The following is a 26,667-nucleotide window of genomic DNA, read 5'->3' on the forward strand; positions in this document are numbered from 1 at the left end:
GCTGCCCTGAGTCATATACTGAGTCATATATAAACCTATGGGCAACCATATAAATCTGTGAATAAATAAATAAGACATGACAGGTAAGATGCCTTTGGCTATGTCACAGTTTGAATGAGTTTTTATGTGTTGATCAATATACAAGCAAAATTAACTTCGTGGAACGAATTGCAAGTTTAGCAGTGGGTTCGTCTGTCTGCAGATGTTTATCTTCGTTTTCCATGCCTCCCCAATTCCCCAGAGTTCCTCAGAGTACATTCCCCTTTTTTTCTTGCTCTGGTTCTTAAGTGATTCTGCCAAGTGCCGTGCGTGTCAATTGTACTATCTATTAAGCACGAACAGCCTTTTTAAGCACCACCTTTATGCTTTCGGAAAGGAAAATGAATTGTAAAAAGATAATACAAATAAAAACATGGGGACGCCAAATTTGGATAGGAGACAGAGGTTTAGGATAGCATGGATGCTCACCTGCTATACTCCTTGCCAGGCTGGCCAGCTTGTCTTCAGTGTAACAAAGTTCGGCAGCTGCACAGAGGGCTTGCTGCCAGTTGCCACTGATCAAAAAAGCATCCAGAGCTTTCTCAAAGGCACCACATCGGAAGAAGATCAGCCCAGCTTGTCCAGCGAGATGCTTCTGGATTAAATATTCTCCATAGGCATAGCTGATGGTCTGCAAAATAATAGTTACAGGGAAATGGTCCCGGGCTTTGCCTCAGATCAAAGAGCTGATTGTTCTCGGCTGTTTTTCTAGTGGAATTGTAAAGTGAGCATTCCGTTACTCATCTGCCAAAGGAGTTGCACAGGCTATCTACCCTATGTGTAGGCGAGATTGGGAAGCATCTGAAACCAGAGCAAATATTTTTGCATTTTGCTAGTCCTTCCGTTGCACATTCGGGGAAAGACTGATGCAACACCACGCATGGAAAAACTATCAGAGGATTCATTTTGCTTCACAAAACCTTTTAATGAGGAATCCCTGGCAGATTTCTAAGGGAACCAGGTTCCACACAACCCTTTTGCAGATCAGATGTCTTCTCTAATTCAAAAGACAATAGATCACATTTAAAAGCTTACGTGAACCCGAAGTCACAAACCAAACTTTATGTAAGAGGAACCTCTAGCTAAAGTACTCTGCGTTTGATAAACGAAGGAAATATTCACAGAATGATCTCTGCCAGTGTGCAGTGTGTACTTTATGACTCGAGTGCAGCTGCCTGCTCTCATCAGTAAAGGACCACAAATAAAGACGGATGGAAAACTATTTGTGTACCTTGTATTCTTGTGTGTCTGGCAAATAGAGCTTGAGGGCTTCATTATACAAATTCTGGTCAACCACCAAATTTAGGAACTCTGGAAAATGTTCTGAGCCTGAGAAAAACAAGAGATATTTTCTTCAGACACTGAAGAGGCGAAGCTTTGCATAGGTCTGTGGGACCCAGTTTGGATTCACTGCGATGACATTTTATTTTAAACTGCAGCTTGTTAGGTTGCCCAAATCCAGGAAACAGTTTCAACAGTTTGCACTCCAAATCATGTCATACTTCAAAACTTTTTTTTTCTTTTTTTCAAATCTGGATGACTGCATAGTACAAATATATCAGATCTGTGATTTCGAAGGCTCAATTTACTTGCTTGCATCTCCCTTGGCAACCACTTATCCATTAAAAAAACAACAACAACCACCCCAGATCTTTTAAACAAAGAAGCTAGAAGCAACTGGGAGAGCAGACTCATCTTGTAATTCATGGGGTTTTATGTTCTACATCTCCCCGGCAACCATTTTTTAATGTACGAGTCCCCTAGAGCAGGGGTGTCAAACTCAATTTCACTGAGGGCCGCATCAGCATTGCAGTTGCCCTCAGGGGGCCGGGTGGGTGTGGCCTGGGTGGGCGTGGCCTACTGGGTGGACGTGGCTAAAGTGTGTATGGCCTACTGGGTGGGTGTGGCCAGCTCTACATCGTTTGCATCAAGGGTGCCTATGGGGGCCTGGGCAGGAGTGGGAGAGATCTGAGGGTCTCTGGCAGAAGGAGGGTCTCAGGGCCAGAGCCAAGGCAGTGGGGGTCATTCCCTCACTGTTTCCAGGATGGCTTCGCGGGCCGCATGAAACCACTTCGCGGGCCGGATCCGGCCCCCGGGCCATGTGTTTGACATGTCTGCCCTAGAGGGATCCATCCTCCATATTCCAAGCATACCTATTGGCCTGAAAAGATCTCCTCCCTCTTTACTACTTCTCTCCTCACAGTTTCCAGTGAGCTGATTCAAAACCTTCCCTAAACCATGATGGGCAGCATAAGTGCTCTTCCATGGGTTTAGAGGCTTTCCTCGGTGACTTCCCTATCACGTTTTCAAAAAAGGTTGACCACCAGCATTTTCAGTCATTTCCAAGCAGTATTATAATGCTTTAAAAAACGGTGTTGCTTATTCATGACTTTCTGTCTGGCCAGGGGGGGGGTGTCACATGTCCAATGTACCTACCACATTTACTAAGGTGGTAGAGAGCCTTCAGATATCGCTTCAAATATTTGTCTATTGAGTATCGCTGATAATTGATTTCCATTTGCTTAAGTTTGTTTAAAAATGGAAGATATTCCTTAGGATCCTGCAAATAAATAAATAAATAAATAAATAAAAGTTACTGATATCAGGCCTGAATTGCCAGAGTAATTTAAAAAACAACAACATTGAAATAGCATGCTTATCTTTGCGTGAAGAGGGGGCCACCAAACTAATTTCTTGCTACTTGTTACAAACACATTTGATATTGTTTTCTGAACCATTTCCCTTGTTCTTCATTTTGCTCATGGACACAGGTAGCCCTCCCTTACGACCACAAGTGAGCCCAACATTTCTGTTGTTAAGCGAGACCTTTAAGTGAACTTTGCCCCCATTTTATGATCTTTCTTCCCTCGGTTGATAAGTGAGTCACTGCAGTTAAAAAGTTAGTAAACCTGTTGTTAGGTGAATCTGGCTCCCCCATTTACTTTGCCTGTCAGAAGGTTGCAAAAGGGGATCACATGACCCTGGGATGAACCAGTTGCCAAGCATCTGAATTTTGGTCACGTGATCACGGGGAGGCTGGAAAGGTCCTAACTGAAAAACAGTCATGTCACTTTTTTCAGTGCTGTTGTAATGCTGAACGGTCATCAAATGAACCATTGTAAGTCGAGGACTACACGTACTTTATTCTATTACAGGGGTGTCAAACTCAATTTCATTGAGGGCCGCATCGGCATTGTGGTTGACCTCACGGGGCCGGGTGGGTGTGGCCAGGGTGGGCGTGGCCTACTGGGTGGGCGTGGCTAGAGTGCGTATGGCCTACTGGGTGGGCGTGACCAGCTCTACATCGTTCGCATCAAGGGTACCTATGGGGGCCTGGGCAGGAGTGGGACAGATCTGAGGGTCTCTGGGCCAGGGCTAAGGGAGTGGGGGCCGTTCCCTCACTGTTTCCAGGATGGCTTCACGGGCCACATGAAACCACTTCGCGGGCCGGATCTGGCCCCCGGGCCTTGTGTTTGACATGTCTGTTCTATTAGCTATGAAATCACACATGGTTTCTTGATGACACCACACTGGTCCTTTTGATATTATGGAAACCATAAATGTGCTTTCTCTCCCTCTCTCCCTCCCCCCACCTCTCTCTCTCTCTCCTTTTTCTCTCATACGCACATTCAGCCAGAAGAATGAGCCATTGTTGACAATCTAATTAAACAGCCAAGTAGCCAATGAAATGGAATAATGTGGCTGAGCGACAGAACAAACAATACTGAAAAACAGGTAATTTTTAAGACTTGCGCTTAATGTACGAGTTTTTGTTATTTTACAAATGCTGAAGAGACTGAGTGGTGAGGGTGGCAGGTTCTTGAATGCCTTTCACAATTTTTCTCATAACGTAGCTAGATCAAGATCTATGGAATCAGAAGAAGATCCAATCCTACCTTCTGAGACTTTTCAGCAACCATGATGACTAAATCGAAGTCATATGTCCCCAGTGAATAATCATACAATTCACTGACATCCACCAGATACAGCAGGTATTTCAATGCTTCTTCTACACTGACAGATCCAATTGTTTCTGAAGTCTGTCCTGTTAAGATTAATTTTAATTAAAAGCCAGGCATTGTTTCCACGTACCATATGGGTTCAGTCTTCAAGAATTCAATGCTGAAAAGGCAGAACCTTATCCAGAAAAAACAGAGCAAACCCTAATTTTGGGCAAAAAGAGTGTTATTTTTGCTAATAGGCAATGCAGAGGTTACTTCTCCGATAAATATACAGAAGCGCTTTCTCCTTTTGTAGTGATTACATCCTTGAATCAGAACTGCCAGTTATTATTATTTTATTATTATTTATTAAACTTATATACCGCCCTTCTCCCGCAGGACCCAGGGCGGTTCACAAGGCAATTAAAACAACATCACAATACAAAAATTAATAACAATTAAAATAGATTAAATTATCCTTAATTAAAATCTAAAACCCCTATAACTCTGATTAAAAACCCAATTACAATAAGTTAAAAAATTAAAAAATCCTCAGTCCTGGCCGGAAAGCTCAAAGAGCCAGGTCTTCAGGTCCCGGCGGAACGAACGAAAATCAGGGGCAGTCCTAAGCTCTACGGGTAACTGGTTCCATAGGGCAGGCGCGCCCACAGAGAAGGCCCTCCCCCTGGGCGTTGCCCGCCGGCAATCCTTTGCTGGCAGCACCCTGAGAAGGCCCTCCCTGTGGGAGCGCACAGGACAAAGGGAACTTGATGCCGGCAGCAGGTGTTCCCTCAGATATCCCAAAGTTACCAATTCCTGCTGTTTTTTCCTACCCTCTTCCATATAGGGTTTGTAGGGAATGCCTTTAACTTGGCAGATATCTTGTGGGGAAGGAAGTGAAAACTTAGTTTCAATTTCTACTCTACAATAAAAACAGCATTCTAGGAGATACTCTGGACTTCATCGGTACCTTGATTTGAGTGACTGGGCATTGAATGAACCAAAGAAAAATAAGGTCATCTCCACTTTAGCATCTTCCAGAATTGCTGAACAGTCTTGTGCCAAAGTCACAGCAAAGGTACTAAATCATTTCAATGATGGCTTGATGATGCTATGAAGACATTCTAACTCAGTAGTGGGAAACTGGTCTAAGCTCTGTTGCTTTAGTTTGATGATGTTGCCTTGTGTCAAAAATCTGAATGGCCACACTGGCCTTTGAAATGATGTTCACCTTTTCAGTGAGCAGATCCACAACAGCAATATGTATAAGGAGGTGCATGAGAGGGCAATTTGCTCTTTACTTGGCTAACAGGCAAGTATACATACATAGATACATACAGGGGCAATTCAAAAATAAACCTCCGTTTGGTTATCAATGACAGGCACTCGCAGATACAGAACTTTTATTATACACATTAAAAAACTACAACATTACATTACTTTTTGACATAATTGCCATTCAAATTGAGGAACTTGTCATAATGTTTTATAAAGTTTGAAATTCTTTAGTAGTAGTCGCTCAGTGCCAAATCTGGGCTATAGGGGGAGTGATCAAAAACATCCCAATGGAACTGTTTCAAAAGTACTCGGGTGCGTCTAGCGGTGTGCATTATCGTGAACTAACACCACACCAGAAGTCAGCATGCCCCGATGCTTGTTATGGATGGCTCGTCTTGAGTTTTTGTAATGTTTCAGAGACTTCTGAATTGATGGTCGAACCAACACTCCATGAACTTCCTGTGGAACCGCTTGCCAGCCGAAATCCGGATGGCCCCCGACCTTCGCTCCTTCCGACGTGACCTAAAAACTTATCTGTTCCAACAAGCCGGCCTGGCCTGATGGATTTGGGGTTTACAATTTTTTCACTCTGTTACTTTATTGTATTCCCACTTTATTGCTCTGTACACCGCCCTGAGTCCTCAGGGAGAAGGGCGGTATATAAAACAAACAAACAAATAAATAAATAAACTTCACTTGCAGTAGTCTTTTGGCATCTTCACCTCTGGCAGGATTTTCTATGGTACCACTTCTGGTGTGGTGTTGGTTCACAATAATGCTCGCCCGTAGACTGCTAGATGCACCCAAGAACTTCTGAAGCAGTTCCGTTGGGATGTTTTTGATCACTACCACCCCATAGCCCAGATTTGGTGCCGAGCGACTATTACTAAAGAATTTGAAACCTTGTAAGACATTATGACAAGTGCCTCAATTTGAATGGCGATTATGTCAAAAAGTAATGTAATGTTGTAGTTTTCTAATGTGTATAATAAAATTTCTGTATATGTGAGTATCTGTCATTGATAACCAAACAGTGGTTTATTTCCAAATTGCCTTCGTTCATCTTTATTCTCTGTGCAATATAGATTTATGTCACTCAGTAATTTGATAATGTTGGTAAACCAGAGTTCAAAGAATAAAATAGAAATGCCATAAAGCTACACACTGTATATTGTGTGTGTGTGTGTGTGTGTGTGTGTGTGTGTGTGTGTACACACTGGCTTATTAATCTGCCTTGCTTGAGTAGAATAAATTACAATATTAATTTGGCTGTCATTTGAAACTCCATTTCCTGATGTTTACTTACTCACATACAACAAAGTTGAAATTGGGGAGAAGGTATGCTCTAGCTGCACACTGGATTATTTGAATTATGATTTAAGTAGTCATAAGAGTTCTGTTCAACTAAACAATCTAATACTGCACCTTGAAGCTGACGAATTCTATGCAGGGCTGTTTCCAGTTCTGGAGGACTCTTTTTGACATGAGAAGTCAGAATGGCTAAGCAGTACCTAAAGAGTCCAGGAAGAAAAAGGAAGAGTTAAAAATGGGGAACTTGAGGGTTTGGGATTTACTTTTTTTAAAAATTCTCTCATGACAATTCTGACTGACGTAGGATTGCTACTGAATTCTATTGCAAGTCAGTCCAGAAATGTTTAAAAATGGCTATTTGATTAGAGACCAATAAAATAAACTGAATTTTGCAGGAACATCATTGAGCTGTTAACCTGGAAGAAAGGCTTAGTTTTCTTTTTCCAAACCTACTTTCCATTCTGAACAGGCATCGGCTTTGCATCAATGTGTGCGACCCTAGACAGCCAGTAACTTGGGCCCCACAGGATTGTAAACTTTTAAAGCAAGTTTGTTATTTATATTCATTAATTGTATTACATATTTTGTATGCGACCCAAGACAATTCCTCTTCACTCAGTGCGGCCCAGGCAAGCCAAAAGCTTAGACACTTATGCTGTCCACATTTAATCACTAAGCTAGGTAACATCATCAATGTATGGAAGAGGGGTGTTTGCTGCCTGTGTATGTAATAGGAGTTTGCCCTGGGGTATCATTTTTTCCCTTAAGGGTTCATTGACTAGTACTGTCTTTTCTTTATCTCTCGCTGTTTCCTGCTTATTTGAATGTTGACTGCTAGGGATGAGGTGCTCTGGGCTGTCTTCCTTGAGTTTTGGTTACATCTTTTAAGAGTATGTAGACAGGGTTTATCTCTATATATCTGTTGGTGGCTGACTGTTAGAGTTCCAAATTTCCAGGAGTTTCTTAGCAGTTTTGAATTTGGCTCGATTGAAACTGCCCACAATTTCCCAGTTGAAAATGTGGTTGAATTAATTATCTATTATCTATGTGTTGAAAGACTGGAGAACTATTTTAAAAGTCTGGCACAATAGCATATATGAATGCAGCACGTCTTGATAGACAGAAGAGAGAGACGATACGCTTCCTACTTTTGAAGTCAGAAGTACCATTCTCTCTTTTTCAATTGGTGAACCTCACCTGTCAAGAGTGAGGAAAGTGAGATATGTCTTCCCTTTTCCTAACTCTTGCACTTGAGCTGCTTTCTGAAGGGGGACCATCACTAAGACTTTTCCTAAATATGGGGCTGCATCCTGGGCTTTGTTACCAATGTGACAGCGTACTGATACTGCCTTTGTATCTGTAGATGTTTTGTAAATTTATGTCCCTTACTTAGTTGCATCGATGTTCTCCATTGCTTGTCTCATGGCATCACAGATGAGATTAATCTTTTTATTATTGGAACAGTGCAATTCGTTGACACCAATGGGATCTGGAGGGGGGTACATTGTTTTTGTGAAATCTTCTTCTCTAGGAAAGGGGAAAAAATGATCTTGCTATATTTACAAAGCAAACGTATGTAAACACAGTGTAATGGTGTCGGGCAATAATATTAACTAAAAATATTTCGTAGAGCCAACTATATGCTATGGTTCCTCAAAAATAAGAAACAAAGTGTTTGGTCACAAAACTCAGCTTTTATTAATACAATTCCTATCCCTTAGAACAGGGGTAGGCAACCTTGGCTTTTGTATGACTCGTGGACTTCAACTCCCAGAATTGGCTGACTCAGAAATTTTGGGAGTTGAAGTCCATGAGTCATAAAAGAGCCAAGGTTGCCTTCCGTTGCCTTAGAACATCCATAGTTTTCTTGAAAATGTGCAACCAAGCCTACAAATATCTCACAAGCCAAGCCAACAGACAGAGAAAAGAATTTCAGCCTCACTCATATCATCTTTCAGTTCCTTCCTAGAAGTTTTACTTCTATTCAAGTAAGAGCATCACAGAAGAAATCACAAAAGTTATGAGAAAAGTAAGTGAATTTGCGGAATTTGGGCAGATTGCAAAATCTTGGTTCAGAAATGAAATATATTTAAATGTTATAGAAACAGAATTCTCTCTTAACATTTACTTTGATAACTTCCCCATCTTTCCCAAACAATATGTGAGCTTATCAAGTTTCAACCAAAATAGTCCCATTTCTTCTCTAGCCTTGCATTCAACCCAAGTCCCTCTCGATACACTGGATCATAACTCTTAACGTGATCATTGGCTGGGGAGGCAGCAATGCTAGATTTTTAATCCAGCATAGATGAATGGCATGTCAACAGGGGAATTTTGCCTCAATTCCTATGGATAATCCAGATTATTTTCTTCTTCTTTTGCTTCATATTGTTTTAACTTATGCCAATCTTACTCAGCATATTAAATATTTGCTGGAGTTGGATGGAATCTAATTGTGTCTTGCATATTCGTGCATTTAAAAAAGCCAAGATGTCTCTTTTTAAAGACACAGAGTAGTTTTGATGGTGATGGAAAAATCATTTATAGTACCATTTCTTTTTCTGGCACCAAAGGGAGCAAATTTCAAAAGAGAAAGATGACTAACTGGAAGGAAGTATTCCTAACCCCTTTCAAATCCTCCTCAAGGATTTGAATGATACCATTAACGCTCTGTATTAAAAGCCAATCTTTATTATTAAGCAAACCAATACTCACTTCAGTTCCGTGAGGAACAGATTGATGTAATTTACAGAATCAATTTGTTTTATAAATGTTTCAACATGAGCTAAGAAGACCTGAAAAGAAAGCAAATATCATTAAATATTCATTAAACTGCCATATACTGTACACGCATCTATTTAAAATGGAAAAAGTACTTCAAATACCACAATGAAGCGTCTTTCGTTGCTCACCAAGTTCTGATGGGAAAAAATCATTTTTCCCATGCAACCACTCTACATATTGGAAAATAATTATATTGTGTTGTGATACAGCAAGATTTCCCAATCCACGAACTTTGATTTAAAAAACGGGAATGTCTTAGGATCTAATCAAGTCTACATCTTGCTTCAGAGCTATTCCTGATCATATAAATAGATATATCAACCACCCTCCATGCCATTAACCCCCTTATGAGTTTGGTGAATTTATTGATGACTCTTAAAGAACAAGTGGTGGCAGAAACAGAGGTGCCATCTCCCTGTCCTCATCCTGAAAGACCATCATTTGAGTTCACAGGAATCCCTTTCCGGTCTATTTGCCATCCCTTCAGAAGATGCCAACTAAGCAAAAAGCTTCTACTTGCCTTTGGATTGTGGTCATAGAACAGGTTGAGATTGACTCGTAGCTTCCTCATACATTCAAACGCTTCTTTAAACTGGAGGCTAGCAGGAGAGGCAGAACAGAGTTTATCAGTTCCGACGTGACTGCAGAAACATCAGGTTACACAGCCTCTCTGAGGCCAACACTGAGAGGAGTTCAGTCAGCTCAACTCACCGATCCAGCCATTTGCGAACCTGAGCTAGAACAAGGGCTCGATGATGAATAGTTTCCAGGTTTCCTCTTGGCACCTGTAGAGATACCAGCATAAATTCACTATGAAGCAGGGGAGGACCCCCCCCCCCCCCAAGAGCTCTTGCTGATCTGTAGCCACTTGACATCAAGTCAAGTACAAGGAGCATCAAGGTTCCAGTTCAATAGCGGTTTGGAGTGGAACTCATAAAATCTACTAGTCCTGTTGAACATGATAATGAAAACGATGATTATATGCCAAATAAATCAATGAAAATACTTTTAGCTGAGCATTTAGTGAACTTCAGGCCATTCTGCATGTCTTGCATGTCTGTTTGCTGATACAACCGTAGTCTTTTTGCTCCCCCTTTAGGAACACATGTATCTTATAAAATAAAGCTGCCCCTAATAGGAGATGAAATAGACCTCCGTCTATCTAGGCCAGGGGTGTCAAACTCAATTTCATTGAGGGCCGCATCAGCATTGCGGTTGCCCTCAGGGGGCCGGGTGGGTGTGACGTGGGTGGGCGTGGCCTACTGGGTGGGCGTGGCTAGAGTGCATATGGCCTACTGGGTGGGCGTGGCCAGCTCTACATCATTCGCATCAAGGGTGCCTATGGGGGCCTGGGCAGGAGTGGGACAGATCTGAGGGTCTCTGGCAGAAGGAGGGTCTCTGGGCCAGGGCCAAGGCAGTGGGGGCCGTTCCCTCACTGTTTCCAGGATGGCTTCGCGGGCCACATGAAACCACTTCGTGGGCCGGATCCAGCCCCCAGGCCTTGTGTTTGACATGTCTGATCTAGGCCAATTCACATGAGCAGGAAAATCACACATTATAAGATTGTAGTACATTGGACTATAAATAGGCTGATGCCCTATGCTTGAATTAATGCTCTTCTTTATTCCGTCCAACCTACTGTTTTTCCTTTCGAGCAGATATTTTATAGTATAGACAAGGCTGCTGCCTAAAAGGTATACTGCAACAACAGCCAGATGGCTGACAGGAGATTTCAATTTAGTTTTAATTGAAAAATAAAGGACTAAATAAATTTAGTCTTTTCCTCTGTACATTCATTTTTGGTGTGTGTACAAAGAACAAGCACTAACCTGTAATATCAGCTTTGTGTGTTGTTGCACAACTGTGACTATCCGGGATCCTCTTTCAATCTTCCGCAGAGTCTCGCTATTCGGGAGGGAAGTGCTGCCCAGACCTGTTTGCAAAGCTGAAGGTGCCACAGTGAGTAACAGAAAAGCCCAATTACAAAGCTCTATTAGCTTTTATGAATAGGATAGAAATGCACTCAAAACTAAAGTAGGAAATCATTAAAGGCGGCAGTAAAAATCCTATGTAGTAATTTGGAATATGACTAGAAAGTCCCCGTGTCTGATCTTGAGAAGTAAAGTTTCACCATGGAACTGTTAACTAGGAAGATATATTTAAGAATTATTCAGGTTAATCCTTCCCCACCTCCTCAGGATCAATTGCAGTGGTACTCAGTGATGTGAACATCAATATTTCTTTGTTTCCCAGAGAGAGAGCACTTATAATGTCATGAAGGCACTACTTTCAATTAAATCAGTATGGTCTGAACTCAAACATTATGTCCTTCCTATGGTGAAGTTGGACACAAACATGACCAAAACCTTAACTGGACTGAGATCTCCCCTTAAGAACTTATATCTTAGTAAGGTCCATTGTCTAATAGGTAAAAAGAATACCCTGATCATCTTTGAAAAAGTGACATTGTTGAATCAATAAAAGCACTCTCCTTCTTCCTCTGTTTTACCTGGCCTATTCATATGTAAATGTATATATCTCCATCCATCGAATCTGTGCGAAGAAATAGGTGGCTGTATTTGGGCACCTTGCTATATGCACCTGCCCAATAACATGCATTCTGTATCCCTTCAATCTCTACATTCTCTTGGGTGTAGACAAGCTAAAATGTCTGGGTACGCAGGAAATGCAACAAAGGAAGGCAAGGCCAGGATGAAACGCCATAACCTTCATTCTCATCATGACAATATTTTGCAACCTGCATGCAGCAGAAAGTTTCGACATTTCAACTGGCATTTTGAAAATGGGATTGTAAAGTTTGGGGCTGGCCAGGTTCATCATTCAGTAGCTTTCCTTGCTACTCTCCCATGGAAAAGTGTATGACCATAAAAATGCAGGAGTCCAACGGGATCTTGGACAACTCACAAGCAATGGCTCTTCATAATTGAACAAACACAGTTGGAGAAGGGTCCACATGGTCAAGAGATAAGAAATTGTGATTTTACCTTTCAGGGATGTGTTCCTTATAGGCAGGCACTGACAAGTATGGGAATGTGTGGTCAATAAGAGAAATTCATCACTGATTGAAAAGGACGTAATATTTGAAGAAACCTATAAAAAGCAGAGAATCAAACTGCCAGTTGATTGGGGGGGGACATTAAAGGATTACGGACATAGCAGATGACATAAAGCCATGAGAACAAACAGTACCTCAGTATCATTAATAAAAAACCGACATCTGTCAGTTAAGCCAAATATGGTTTCCTAAGAGAGAAAAGCAGAATGGAAACCAGAGTTAGAAAACAGAACAAGCAAAACCAAAACCCAGAATTATATCAATGCTCTTAATTTTGCTGACTACCAGTTTGGTGTCATACTTAAGGTGCCGGTCTAGAAACCAGGAGACTGTGAATTCTAGTTTCACACCTTAGGCATGAAAGCCAGCTGGGTGACTTTGGACCAGTTCTTCTCCTTCAGCCTGACTTACTTCACAGAAGTCTTGTTGTGGGGAAAAAGAAGTGTAGGAAGGAGTATTATGTGTGTTAGGGCCAACTTTATCAAGCCACTTACTGAGGTTTAAGAACACTACATTTACAGCCTTAGCTTGTGATTTAGTCACTAAATCAAAAACACGATATTATTACATTGACACAACTTATTTTTAACAAACACGCTGGCTTCAAGTAATCCCTTTACTCCTTTCTAAGCGCTTGCACTCTCTGCTCAATTATCTTTTCTAGACTTTTCAAGGTACAGTATTGACATAAAGCACTCTCCTAACTGGTGTAGCTTCTTACAGGCTACAGCAGGGGTCTTCAAACTTGGCCCTTTTATGACTTGTGGACTTCAACTCCCAGAATTCCTCAGCCAGCATGCCTGGCTGAGGAATTCTGGGAGTTGAGGTCCACAAATCATAAAAGGGCCAAGTTTGAAGACCCCTGGGCTACAGGATCACTTTTTCCTCTAGCAAAAACACAAGTAAAATGGAAATTAAGTAGTTCAACCTCCTTCCTATTGCCTGTTACAATTTTCTCGTAGCCAGAAGGCAAACTGCTTCCTTGGCTTTCTCTCATTTCATTTCATTTCATTTATTATATTTGTATACCGCCCTTCTCCTGAAGGACTCAGGGCGGTGAACAGGGCACATATAAAAATACAAAATACAAAAATTAAAAAAAAGAATTAAATAAGAGCCCGAGCTAAAACAGTAAAATAATATAAAAATCCCCAATAAAAACCCCAGCACATCCCCCATCAGGCCAGGCCGGCTTGTTCAAATAGGTAGGTCTTCAGACCGCGTCGGAAGGAGCTAAGGTCAGGTGCCATCCGGAGCTCAACCGGCAGCTGATTCCATAAAGTCGGGGCGCCCACAGAGAAGGCCCTCCCCCTGGGGGCCACCAGCCGACATTCTCTGACCGGTGGCACCCTGAGGAGGCCCTCTTTGTGGGAACGCACAGGGCGGAGGGAAGTTGACACTGGCAGCAGGTGATCCCCGAGGTACTCCGGACCCATGCCATGTAGGGCCTTGAAAACCATCTCTTGTTCCTCATGTAACTTTTCCGTTATTTCAAAAAAGGACTGCTCTGATTCACATGGAAATTTACGGAGTTCAAACATCTATGTGGATTTTTTGAAACAGAGGTAGTTCCAGTTTGCTACATACGTAAACTTAGTAGATCTCCTGAAGCCCAGAGAACTTGAGCACCAAGTATGCAAATTTCTCTGTCAAGCTCCAAGCAGCCAGGCGAAATCAAGGAAGCAAGAACTATACAGATTTCCATAGGACGGTCTGAAGTAAATGCACAACTTTGGGGAAATTTAAAGAGGAATTTCCCACCCTCATTTGTTACAAGTTAATTAAGCAGGCATATCTTTAAATGATTTGAAATATTTCTTCCCAGGTTTCTTGCCATCAAATCACGTTGCCATTTATGAGAGAAGCTGCCAAATGACTTGCCTGCTACCTCTGTCTAGTCCCTTTCTCATTCTTTTCCTGGTCTTTCCACAATCAATCACAGTTAAAGACTTCAGGAAACAAGATCTTCCTATGATGGCACAACAATGGTTTAGCAAGCCAATTTATCACAATTGATCATTCCTACATGGCTGAAAGTATATTAACCCTAAGATGTTACGTGCCATGAGCAATTCTGCGCTTTACTACTCATAATATATAAATGGGATTAGGAAAAACAGCAACAGACAAAAGTTATTTAAGCAAGAGACGCCCAGGGGAGATGCATGGTGGACTATTGGCACAGTCCAAAAGTTCCATACTTGTTTACTTACTTCCCCATCAATTACAGCTAGTTCCGTCTGCATACAAGGGGATGGAAACCGAACAGCAGAACTGTTATTATTCATCCAGGGGATGGCAACTGGCTTTTCAGCTCCTGGAGCATAAGCAAGAGAGGATTGATTATCAATCTTTGGGAAACCCAGGGATATATATATATATTAGTAAGTGCAATTTAATTCATTTAGCTTCATATCCTGGAAATTGTGTTGGTTTCAGCCAAGATGGCATCTTATACAGCAACAGGGGCTGCCCCCAAATCTTTGCAAATAGATTATGAATGGCCATAATTGACATGTTTGGGAAGCTGACCAGAGAAACATAGTAGGATAGTTGGGCTTTAGGAACCCCCTTCACTTCAAATCTGCCCAACATTTTGTCATGCTCTGAAATCTCCAGAGAGATTACTAGAAACCACAAAATGCAGGTTGTGTTTCATATACACAGTGCACCATAGTACAGTATAGTAAAGCAGAGACAGGCAAAGTTTTGGGCCCCAAAGATGCATTACAAGTCAAATCAAGGCTCCTGTATACAAGAACTATCATGCAATTTCTCTTCTTTCTGAGAAGAAGATAACAAAAGGCAGTTCTCTCTAGTCCAGCAGTCTGGGCCTTGGGAATTGGACGGGAGAAAGATTTGGCAAATTGGAACATGAACACTGCAAGAAAATTACAAAATCAGCTCATGAATGTTCAGGTTATTTGAGCATTTGAAATTGCCTTAAACTGAAACAGAGCATATCCATCCAATATCGCTACATGAGGTAGCTGTATGAGCTAACATAGGGGTCTTCAAACTTGGCCCTTTTATGACTTGTGGACTTCAACTCCCAGAATTCCTCAGCCAGGCATGCTGGCTGAGGAATTCTGGGAGTTGAAGTCCACGAGACATAAAAGGGCCAGGTTTGAAGACCCCTGAGCTAACATATAGTTTTGAATATTATGGAAGGACATTAATTTGCTTACATTTTCCAAGTATCGTAATTCTGTTTTCACTGCTAGGGAGAAAGGCAGCTGGAGTGTTTTCTGCCTTGGTTAACTTTGGCTACTGGGTAATCTGTCTCACGGGTGACAAAGACCTAAGCAGTTCCTTCCCAGGTGGAACAAGCATTTGGATTCTGTTCCAAGCCCAAACCAATGGAGTACCTCACACATACCCCACAGATACTTCAGGATTTGCCCATCAGAAAGCTGCAGAGCCACTGTTTTGGTCTTTGGGTTGCAACACAGGCTGATCACATCACCATCAACGCTCACAGGGGACCTATAAGAAGGGGCAGAAAAGGGAGAAAGTCGGTCAATTTATGTCTTGAATGCCGTCTTGCAGTCACACAAGTGTTAGCAGTGACTATAGAGAAAAGAAGTAGAATTATCTGAAGCTCGAACTTCAATATGCAGCACTTGTAAACTGAGCCATACGGAACCTTAATTTAAGATCGCTGCCCCTACTGCTCCAGTAGTTTTTTTGACAATGCATTTTTCTGAAATATTAGTAACTGCTATTATTCTCATTGCTAAGATATATCAGATGTATACAGATTCCTGGGTATTTAGGTCTGGTGTAACTGGGCTACATGTAGTACAGAGTATTGAACTATAAGGTTTCTGATTTCTGGTCCTCAGTGTAGCTGCAAATTTCACATTGAGCAAGTTGCTAGTTATCAGTCTAGCTTGTTTTCCAGGATAAAAGGGATGAGCTGCCCTGAGTTTTGGGAAAGAAGGGTAACGCACAAATGTGGGCAATAAAAACTCTCTACAACAAAATCACAATAGGTACCTCAAAAATATTAATAAAAATTTGGGTTGTACAAATTTAAAATCCAAAGGGAAAAATACGATTCCTGGTGTACATTAGCCAGATGCAACATCTACTAGAAACTCATGCAAGGAGCTGCATCTTTTCCTGGGCTTGCACAGAGGCCCTTTGGGAAAGAAAGTTTAGTTCAAGGTGTTCTTGATGGATACTACATGCAAATCCCATGTTCTAAATCACATTTTGCCCTTCGAATCTAAAGTGAGGCACAATCATATTAGCAATGACAGGAAGACAAAATTGAAGGGCATTTGGAATAAGTACTTAACTGTTCTTATGCTTCCTTGGGAGACTCAACATCAGCACAGCACACCAATAGCTTTTATTACGCTGGAGCAACTTCTGCCGAGTTAGAAATGGTTTGTAAAGGTTTCCAAAGTGTACCAAAATTATGAAAGCTGACTACCAGTTTACAGATACGGGATAGCCCTGATACTTGCTTTCATGGGTGCTCCATTGAGCCCCCTGTGTCCGACTAACATAATTTATAGTATGACTGCACATCAACAAAACAATATTACAAAGTTACCCATAAAAATGCCAATTTACATAGTCCTCAACTTACAACGTTCATCTAGTGACCATTTGAACTCACAACAGGACTGGAAAAAGTGACTTTCAACTTGTACTCGCACTTATAACCATCACAGTTACGATCAAAATTTTGAGTGTTTGGCAATTGGCATGTGTTTATGACAGCTGCAGTACCTGGGTTTCATGACATTGCCATCTGCAATCTTTTCAGGCGGTTTCTGACAGGAAAAGTTAATGGGGAAGCCAGATTTGCTTATTAACTTACGGTATTACCCTAACAACTGCTAGTGATTTGCTTGACCACCAGAGCCAAAAAAAAAAAAAGAGTGGGTGTGACTCATTAAATAACTGCCTTGCTTAGCAATGAAAATTCTGGTCTCAGTTCTGGTTGTAAGTCAAGGGCTACCTGTAAACACAAGCTGCCTCACACCCTGTGAGCATTTTCTAACACAACCAATCGTGCACCTTAAGGGACTGCTCTACTTACTTTTAATGTAATTTATTTTCTACATTTGGGCACTAGGGTTTAATTTGTTTTAATTTCTGTATTTTGGGTATTTTGGTATTTATGTCCCTGTTCACCGCCCTGAGTCCTTCGGGAGAAGGGCGGTATACAAATCAAATCAAATCAAATCAATCAATCAATCAATCAATCAATCAATAAATAGTACAACACTGTTTAATGCTGTAGAAACACATCAGCAAGCTAGAAGAGGGAAAAATAAATATGGAAGAATGACCTTGTCTCCATCACCAGCATTCATCCTGTCAAAGCTTCTATGCTAGTTCAACTAACCAGTTTAAAAAAACAAAAAGGGGAAGAAAAAAGCATTCAGGAGGAAAGTTGCCTTTTGATCCAGAACCACACAAAAAATAGCTTGATTTTCATTAATGCGATAAACATAAACAGTACCCGATATCGACATGTCCTTCTTGTCCTGAGGAGCCCATCTTCAGATGATGAATAATCGTGTGCGTTGGGAAACAGCCCTGGCTGGCAGCTAAGAGTAAGTCATCTTGCAGCCAGGTAAGAAAACGAAGCCACAGTGGATTCCTTCCTCTTTTGTCATCACGCAGGTCAATTCTGTGATAATTGTCCCCCCCCAAAGTCAAAGACATTTAGGTGAGTAATTAATGCTAAATTATACAAGTTTTTAAAATGTGTCTAGGCAAATAGGCAGAAAAAATGGACTCGCCCAAATATCAGTGACTCTACAATAGTTTCCATGACGTTTACGTATTCTATGGTAGTTATTACAGTTATTACAGTTTTGTCAGGGGTAAATTTACATTTGGATATTTGGATGACTTCATAGGAAATTTATGCTATCTGTTTCTCATGTCAGTTCAACTGCAGTGCTTTTAAACCAGTTCACTTATTTTATGTGTTGACAGGGAGGAAGTGTACAGCAAGTCTTCTCCAAACTTGGCAAATTCAAATACATGGCTTAGGACCGGGATACTTGCAGGATCATCTGCTGCCAGGAACGAATTCCCATCGCCCAGTACGCTCACACAGAGAAGGCCTCCTCAGGGTACCGTCGGCTAGACAATGTCGGCTGGCGACCCCCAGGGTGAGGGCCTTCTCTGTGGGAGCGCCAGCCCTGTGGAACCAGCTCCCCCCTGAGCTTCGGATGGCCCAAGATCTCCGGTCCTTTCGCCGCGGCCTCAAAACTCTCCTTTTCCACCTGGCTGACCTGGACTGACAGGGATTTTAATTATGTTTTTAATTTTTAACTCTAACTTTTAATTTATTTTAATTATTTTAATTTATTGTACAGAGGCCTTTAATTTTAATTTTTATCTTAACTTCTGTATTTATTATATGTTACTGTTGTTAGCCGCCCTGAGTCCTTCGGGAGATAGGGCGGCATATAAGTCCCAATAATTAATAAATAAATAAATAAATAAATAAATAAATAAATAAATAAATAAATTCTCCAGATGTGTGATCTAATTCTTGGCAATTCTCTGAAGTGAAGCCACGCATCTGGAGAGTGGAGCAACTGGAGGAAGCCGTGTTACAAAATCTAGGAAGAACTGCCTCTGAGAAACAAACCTGAAAGCTACTTCATACTCTTAAGGCAGGGGTCTTCAAATTTGGCCCTTTTATGACTTGTGGACTTCAACTCCCAGAATTCCTCAGCCAGTGTGCCTGACTGAGGAATTCTGGGAGTTGAAGTCCACAAGTCATAAAAGGGCCAAGTTTGAAGACCTCTACTTTAAGGCAGCTACAGGCTTCAAGATGTGATGAATAAGAGTCCTGATAACCCCAGCCAGTATGGATCAGGTAGCCAGAAGCTATGGGAGTCATACCTAACATAGCTGAATGGCTTCTTAGTTCATATCACAGCATTAACAGTATCTATGCAAACACAAACTCTTATTTAACTTACGCCCTACCTTTGTGACCAGAGACAGAAAGAGTGAACTCTACTAATTATATCTTACTATGGATTATAGCAATAGCAATAGCACTTAGACTTATATATCCCTTCACAGTACTTTACAGCCCTCTCTAAGCGGTTTACAGAGTCAGCATATTGCCCCCCCAACAATCTGGGTCCTCATTTTACCGACCTCGGAAGGATGGACGGCTGAGTCAACCTTGAGTCGGTGAGAATCGAACTGCTAAACTGCAGACAGTCAGCAGAAGTAGCCTGCAGTACTGCATTCTAACCACTGCACCACCAGGGCTCATTATGTTATGTGAACTGTTATGTATATCTCCCAAATGACAATTCCAATTTAGAAAAGGAAAAGAAAGAACCATCCTAGAACTTGGGGGGAGGGGTGTCTGTAAAATCATTCCCTCCTATCTCTAACCAATGACTCCAATCAGTGCTTTCCAGAGTCAAATGTGACATCCAGTACCTGTATGACGTTTCCAGCCGAGGAACAGCAGCTGTAAATCTTTTTCCATCAACTGCATCCATTTTAACCGTAGAGTCCAATTCTGGATGATTATCTGTCAAAAGGCAATTAGGGATATTATTGAGCTAAACCACAGAGAGAGAGAGAGAGAGAGAGAGAGAGAGAGAGAGAGAGAGAGAGAGAGAGAGAGAGAGAGAAAGAGAGAGAGAGAGAGAGAGAGAGAGAGAGAGAGAGAGCTTTTTATCTTTATTGCCACAATATTATTCTTTAAAGTAATGGCTTAGCAAATAAAAACACCAGGTGGCCATTCCACATGGACAGGATCAAAAATAAGCTCAAACTATTTTCCAATGGAAGTGTTCTATAATTTCCAGACAAATATGAGCTATGATTCTTCTATATCAAACATTTCCTGGACAATGGAAGCTGTGATGAGAACAGAGACTGGCTGCACAAGCTACCATAGGTCTTTTCTCTTACAGGCATCTTCCAGTCCCTTCCTTCTTCCATGATTGCTCTAAGACACGGGTGCCAAAGTCACCACGTCACGTGACGTGACGTATTGTGACTTCTTTTGCATTGCCGGAGCTGGGGTGGGTGCGGCATCTGGAGGATCCGTACTGGTCCACGGACTGGAGGGTGGGGACCCCTACCCTATACGGCTGACTTGCTTTTTCTCTGAGGATGGACATTACATGACTTCCACCCTTACATCTTGGAGGGAATTTCTGTATTTTTACACAGAATACCCTGTGCTGAATTTTTCAGGTACATTGATTGAGGAGGGCTTAAGGCAACTATCAATTCCCATACTTTTTACAGTTCAAATTTACTACTATGCCTCATCTGAAAAAGGTTTTGTTAGAAAAACTGGAGTTCTCTCCAAGACTTTCCCCAAATACAGATATATCATAGTTCAGTTTTTAAAAGGTAGCAGGATCTGAGGCAATCCACTGTTCCAGCCAATACACAGAACTGAAACCATATCCCCATGAACAAAAATCAAAGACAAAGAGTCCTACAAATTATCTAGTGGACATGTGAATATATCCATGTCATTTTCTGGAAAGTATCAAAGTGGCATCCCTTTTGCCTTTTCCTGAAGTTTCTCTCATTTCCCAGTCTAGCTTACAAGCTTGGAATTCTCTGGTGATCTCCCATCCAAACATTAACCAGTGGTGTCACTACTTAGCTCCCAAGCCCAGACCAAAGTTGGTCAAAGATTCAGATTACCTACCCAGTCTATAAATGGACAACCTGTTCTCTGCATCCAGAACAGCAAGATCCCCACTCTGAGACTCTGTAGAGAAAGCAACTTGATTGGCAGCAGAGGAGAGCTGGAGCTGATATGTACAAAGAGGTGGAGGGACCACAGCGTGAAGAAAGGCTGTCCACAGAAGCTTATCTTTCAAAAATGAAAAGGAAAAAAGTTCATTTAAGAATCAGAAAAGTGTATGTGTGTGTGTGTGTGTGTATGTATGTGTGTACGTATAGTATATATGTGTGCATATAAGTATGTGTATATATACGTATATTTATGTATAGGTGTGTGGATCTATATTCAGATGATACGGTTTTGGGCAGTCCTTGAATGATACAAAGCAAAGTGTTTAGCAAATCATTGCCTCCTCTTCTCATCAGACCTGTCATAACACATGACTTCATAACAAAAGTTGCCTAGATCACATCTTTTGAAAGCTATGTAAAATTCACCATGATATATATTTGCCATTCAAAAGATACAATCAAAGCCTAACAAGGAAACAAATGTAAACTAAAACACAACCACTTCAGAAATTAACACCCATGTAAGCAGGAATCAGCATCAGGGGAAAAATAATGCCCCAATCAAGAAGACATCAAGAAGGAAGGTCTCTCTTTCTCTCTCTCTCTCTCTCCCCCCCCCCCAAGATTGGCAGGGCTCAAGTTAATGTACACAACAGCAAATTGTGATTCTTCTCCCCACTGATAATGTAAAAAAGCCTGATAATGAAATATCTGCAAGAAAACAACCAAGCTCAGAGGGTACCAAGGACTTAACAGCTCAACCCTAAGCTACATACATTTTCTCCTATAAGTTATTTGTGAGTATCACATTATCCCCACTAGTCTACTAGTTAACAAGGCTTTATAAACTGGCCAGTGGGTTGCTTCCAACCCTTCCCTAAAGTGATATACATATCATTCTTGTGAAATTCTTGTAGTTGCAGTAAAGGGAAGTTTGAAACGTACCTCCATCAATGACTGCTACACTAGCTGAGTCATTGGCCCCTCCACCAATGCTGTGATCAGTACTCCACTGCCAATCATAGCAAAGATAAAGCCACTGTTTACAGAGGACATGAAGTCGATAGGGAATCTCCTGATCCCACACCAGGGATACAAGAGGTGGGCTGCCGTCAAGGCTGCCAAAATGCAGGCTTTGTTTCAAATACCAGTGATGGTTTCCTGTTGTCCACAACTGAACTGTAATTAGAAGACAAAATGTTTATAGAACATAGGAGAGGTAAGAGTACACTGTACTTTGTGTAAGCTCTGAATCTTACTGATGATGTGCTACTGAAACTCACTATAAAATTGACTCTTCCCAACTGATGGTTTCTACAAAAACTTGTTCCACCTAATTACTCAACATTGTACGTTTGCTTGCCTCTTTCTCCATCTCTGTGATGTCCATAGTTCAGGGAAGAGGTAGGGGAAGAGGTAGGGCAATAACACCAAGAAGATCCAGATTTGATTTCGGGGTTAATTTAATTTAATTTAATTTAATAACATTTATATACCGCCCTTCTCCCTGAGGACTCAGGGCGGTTCACAGGGCAGAATAAAATACCAAATACAAACATTAAAAAGAGATTAAACAGTTGCCCTAGTTAAAACAATAGGAGTACAATTCTAAAAACCCCAAGATAAAATTAAGAGACCAAAGATAAAACAACCCCACCGATCCCCATCAGGCTAGGCCAGCTTGTACAAACAAAAATGTCTTGAGATCGCGACGAAAGGAGCGAAGATCGGGCGCCATCCGGAGCTCTACCGGTAGCTGATTCCACAGCTCCGGAGCGCCCACAGAGAAGGATCTCCCCCTGGGGGCCACCAATCGACATTCTCTGATCGGTGGCACCCTGAGGAGGCCCTCTCTGTGGGAACGCACAGGGCGCAGGGAGCTTGATGCCGGCAGCAGATGTTCCCTAAGGTACTCCGGCCCCATGCCATGGAGGGCTTTAAACATCGTTACCAGTACCTTGAATCTCACCCGGAAGACAACTGGCAACCAATGCAGCTCACGGAGCAGAGGTGTAACGTGGGAGTATCGGGAGACTCCCAACACAACTCTCGCGGCTGCATTCTGTACCAGTTGGAGCTTCCGGGTGGTCCTCAAGGGCAGCCCCATGTAGAGAGCGTTGCAGTAGTCCAGACGAGAGGACACGAGCGCATGAGTGACCGTGCACAAATCATCCCGGCTAAGATAGGGCCGCAACTGGCGCACCAGGCAAACCTGGGCGAAGGCCCCCCTAGTCACAGCTCCTATATGGTCTTCCAAGGTGAGCCGTGAATCTAGGAGGACTCCCAAGTTGCGAGCCCTATCTACGGGGGGTAATAGTTCACCCCCCATAGCCAGAGGTGGAATGTCCGAATAGACCCGGGATGAAGGTATGCAAAGCCACTCAGTCTTGTCGGGGTTGAGTTGAAGTCTGTTCCTCCCCATCCAGACCCGAACCGCCTCCAGGCAACGGGACATCACGTTGAGGGCATCACTGGGGTGGTTTGGGGTCGAAAAGAAAAGTTGGGTATCATCAGCGTACTGATGATACCCAACTCCAAAGCCACGAATGATCTCACCCAGCGGTTTCATATAGATGTTGAACAGGAGAGGCGAGAGGACCGACCCCTGAGGAACTCCACAAATGAGAGACCTCGCGGTCGACCTCTGCCCCCCTGCCAACACCGACTGCGAACGTCCCTGGAGATAGGAGGAGAACCACTGTAAAACTGTGCCTCCCACTCCCAGTCCCCTGAGACGCCGCAGCAAGATACCATGGTCGATGGTATCGAAAGCCGCCGAGAGGTCTAATAGGACTAGAACAGAGGAATGCCCCCTGTCCCGAGCCCTCCAGAGATCATTCACCAGCGCGACCAATGCCGTCTCCGTGCTGTGCCCGGGCCTGAAACCCAATTGGTACGGGTCTAGATAATCCGCTTCATCCAGGACCAGAGGGAGCTGATGAGCCACCACACTCTCAACAACCTTCGCAAGAAAGCGAAGGTTGGAGACAGGACGAAAGTTGTTCAATACAGCTGGGTCCAAGGCAGGCTTCTTGAGGAGAGGCCTCACCACCGCCTCCTTCAAGACGGCGGGGAAGATACCCTCACTCAGGTTGCCAATTGCTGATTGCTAGATGGACTCAGTTACAGAATTGTTAGAAAACCTGAAGGACTGGAATGGCGACAGATCCTCCTAGAGAAAACTATCAATCTATCACCAAGATTCAGTATCAACTTGATAGCATATATTCATCATCAATCAGTTACTGACTCCCTTTAATTCTCCTTTTTCTTGTTGAGAAGAGCTAAAACCACATGTCCCTCCAGTGTAAAGCTTAGACACATAATATATTTGGAGTTTTGATACTGTAGCCTCCAGATAAAAAAATGGCTGAGAATAGCTATGCACAAAACCAAAATAAAGTAGGCCAAGACTATAGGGCTGTGACAAACCCAATAGGTTCTGTAAAATTAAGAAATGATTACTGAATGTTCTTACCATACATCTTTCTTTGAGAACTACTGTCACTTTCCAGTTCTTCCACCCAGGCAGCCAATATCGTAGAGTCAGAATTCCAGAGCAGCTCATTTACCTATAGAAATACAACTAGGGTCATCACCTATCTAAAGCACCTTTTAATAAAAAAATGTCATGCCGTACATAACTACGTAATTAAAATCTTCTCTGAGTCAAGCTCTGCTCTTGGTAATCTGCAAACACGTTCATGTAGACAACTTACAGTTTAAAAACAGTCCTCCCACTGAGGGAAATAATGTCAGATACGCTAGTGAGAAAAAAGTCTGCAGATCCAATGACTGTTAACTGAACTGTGCCTCAAGAAAAAAGTACATCCTACCTTTACTTGGCCTTTTTGGAAAGGAAGAGTAAATTCTCCATGAAGGAGCCCATTTTGTTCTACGAACACAACATCATGTTTGTTGGCTTTATCCTGTGTAGAAGCAATCAAGCTTCCTGAGGGCCTGAAATATAAGCAGAAAAGAAAGAAGTGAAGAAATGACTTAGAACCAGTTTTCAAGCAAAAATTCTCCAAAGATTCACAGATTTTTCTAAAAAGTATCCATTATTATGTGTGGTTGGGTCCCAATTTTGGTAACATTGACAATGTTGGTAGATTTTATCTCGGCCCCTATATTTGTTATTCATTGCTTTTTATGGTATCTTTCTCTTGTTTTTTATTCTGTTAGCCACCCAGAACCATATATGGGTGACCACATAAATTGAATAAAGAAATGCATTAAAAATGGATTAGGAGTGATTGAGTGGGATCATAATCCTGCACCCTAGATTCAGAATTAATGGTGATTTTCAGTAAAATATTAGCTTGATGAATAATAGAAAAAACTATAATCAGAAAGCCAGTAATACACACATCATGAAACACCCTGTATTTCCTTACTCACTTCCAGGCCAGTGCTTGTCCTAGGCCTGGGACAGGCTCACTGGTACTTTGTAGAATAAGTTCCCGGCTCCACACTCTCACTTTTCGAGCCCCTGAATGTTTGCGGAATACCCATAATTCCCAAGGTAGAGGACAAAGTCAAGGAACCCATGAACGGATGAGAGAAAAAGAGAGAGAGAGAGAATCATTACAACTCAGTAGAATTCCCGTAATTCTTTATCACTGTGGTGCGGTATCATGGTATCAACCATACCAAGTTGGGGAAAGCTGCATCAAAATGTGGGACAACCTTGAGACTTTGGAAGATTTTTTTTAAAAAACAAAAAAAACAAAACTTTCCTTCCTTCACCTGCTCAGTCAAAAGCTAACAGAAACTATCATGCTATTATTTTAAAATGGTACCAACCTGTTCCTGGGCAAATGTCACTCACAGCTACATACTGTCCATCTCCTCTCCAACTGATGCGAGGTTTATGGTCATCCCATAGTAAAGCAGGCAATATTTCCTGAAAAAGATCATATGAAATGATGCAAAATTTGGGTATAGATATTTTTAAACACCTTGACTGAAATCTTACAAACATCACAAGATTTCGTGAGATTTAAGGTGCTTTAAAATTTTAAATTGTTACAACTTGCAATGGTGCCCATCACCTGTAAAGGGTGATCCCTGATATATGTAACTTGCTCCTAAAGGACCATTACCACCTAATTATTCTCCTTTAATATAATTGTATTTCTATGAAGTGCTACCATGCAGGCTCAGCTACTAGAGAGTCCAAGCCAAATATTGTCTCAACACATTATCAGTCTTCCCTCAATTCTCCTTACATTCAGGAGGCCCGCTAAGATAACAGTGATCATGGAATTCAAATCTAGCAAAATTTCACCCTAGGGGAAGTTGCAGAATAGCCATACCATTTTGACATCCCCTATAGCTAGGCACACAAATTAATCACAAGGATCTTAGATGCTCTTAAAGGCAACAATATTAATTAAATGCTGATTCATAAAACTCTTTTAATCCCCACAAAAGTTAGTGAAGCAGCAATGCAAGATCAAATATGTAGACCCATTCACATATAAACTTACATACCGTATTAGCACA

The 26,667-nt window shown here is 41.9% G+C and overlaps 1 protein-coding gene across 2 annotated transcripts in view; it reads right to left on the reverse strand.

The window, feature by feature from the left end:
* Positions 1–26,667, reverse strand: part of ELP1 (elongator acetyltransferase complex subunit 1) — a 44,575-nt gene that overhangs the window by 12,194 nt on the left and 5,714 nt on the right. For both annotated transcript variants that reach the window (XR_014491267.1, XM_083353091.1), the window contains exons 7-28: positions 25,966–26,065; positions 25,561–25,651; positions 24,996–25,119; positions 24,638–24,731; positions 22,105–22,338; positions 21,110–21,277; positions 19,873–19,966; positions 17,912–18,082; positions 15,809–15,915; positions 14,643–14,746; positions 12,564–12,617; positions 12,359–12,464; positions 11,183–11,298; positions 10,065–10,138; positions 9,874–9,952; positions 9,285–9,364; positions 7,959–8,096; positions 6,684–6,769; positions 3,936–4,084; positions 2,476–2,599; positions 1,271–1,368; positions 469–670 (exon numbers count right to left, since the gene is read on the reverse strand). Coding sequence is in view for 1 of the 2 variants with exons in the window: in XM_083353091.1 (XP_083209217.1) it covers positions 469–670; positions 1,271–1,368; positions 2,476–2,599; positions 3,936–4,084; positions 6,684–6,769; positions 7,959–8,096; positions 9,285–9,364; positions 9,874–9,952; positions 10,065–10,138; positions 11,183–11,298; positions 12,359–12,464; positions 12,564–12,617; positions 14,643–14,746; positions 15,809–15,915; positions 17,912–18,082; positions 19,873–19,966; positions 21,110–21,277; positions 22,105–22,338; positions 24,638–24,731; positions 24,996–25,119; positions 25,561–25,651; positions 25,966–26,065 (2,593 nt within the window). In the remaining variant the exon portion in view is untranslated. The remainder of the gene's footprint in view (positions 1–468; positions 671–1,270; positions 1,369–2,475; positions 2,600–3,935; positions 4,085–6,683; positions 6,770–7,958; positions 8,097–9,284; positions 9,365–9,873; positions 9,953–10,064; positions 10,139–11,182; positions 11,299–12,358; positions 12,465–12,563; positions 12,618–14,642; positions 14,747–15,808; positions 15,916–17,911; positions 18,083–19,872; positions 19,967–21,109; positions 21,278–22,104; positions 22,339–24,637; positions 24,732–24,995; positions 25,120–25,560; positions 25,652–25,965; positions 26,066–26,667) is intronic.

The sequence above is a fragment of the Vipera ursinii genome (genome assembly GCF_947247035.1).
Source record: "Vipera ursinii genome assembly, chromosome: 2".
NCBI classification, from domain to species: Eukaryota; Metazoa; Chordata; class Lepidosauria; order Squamata; family Viperidae; genus Vipera; species Vipera ursinii.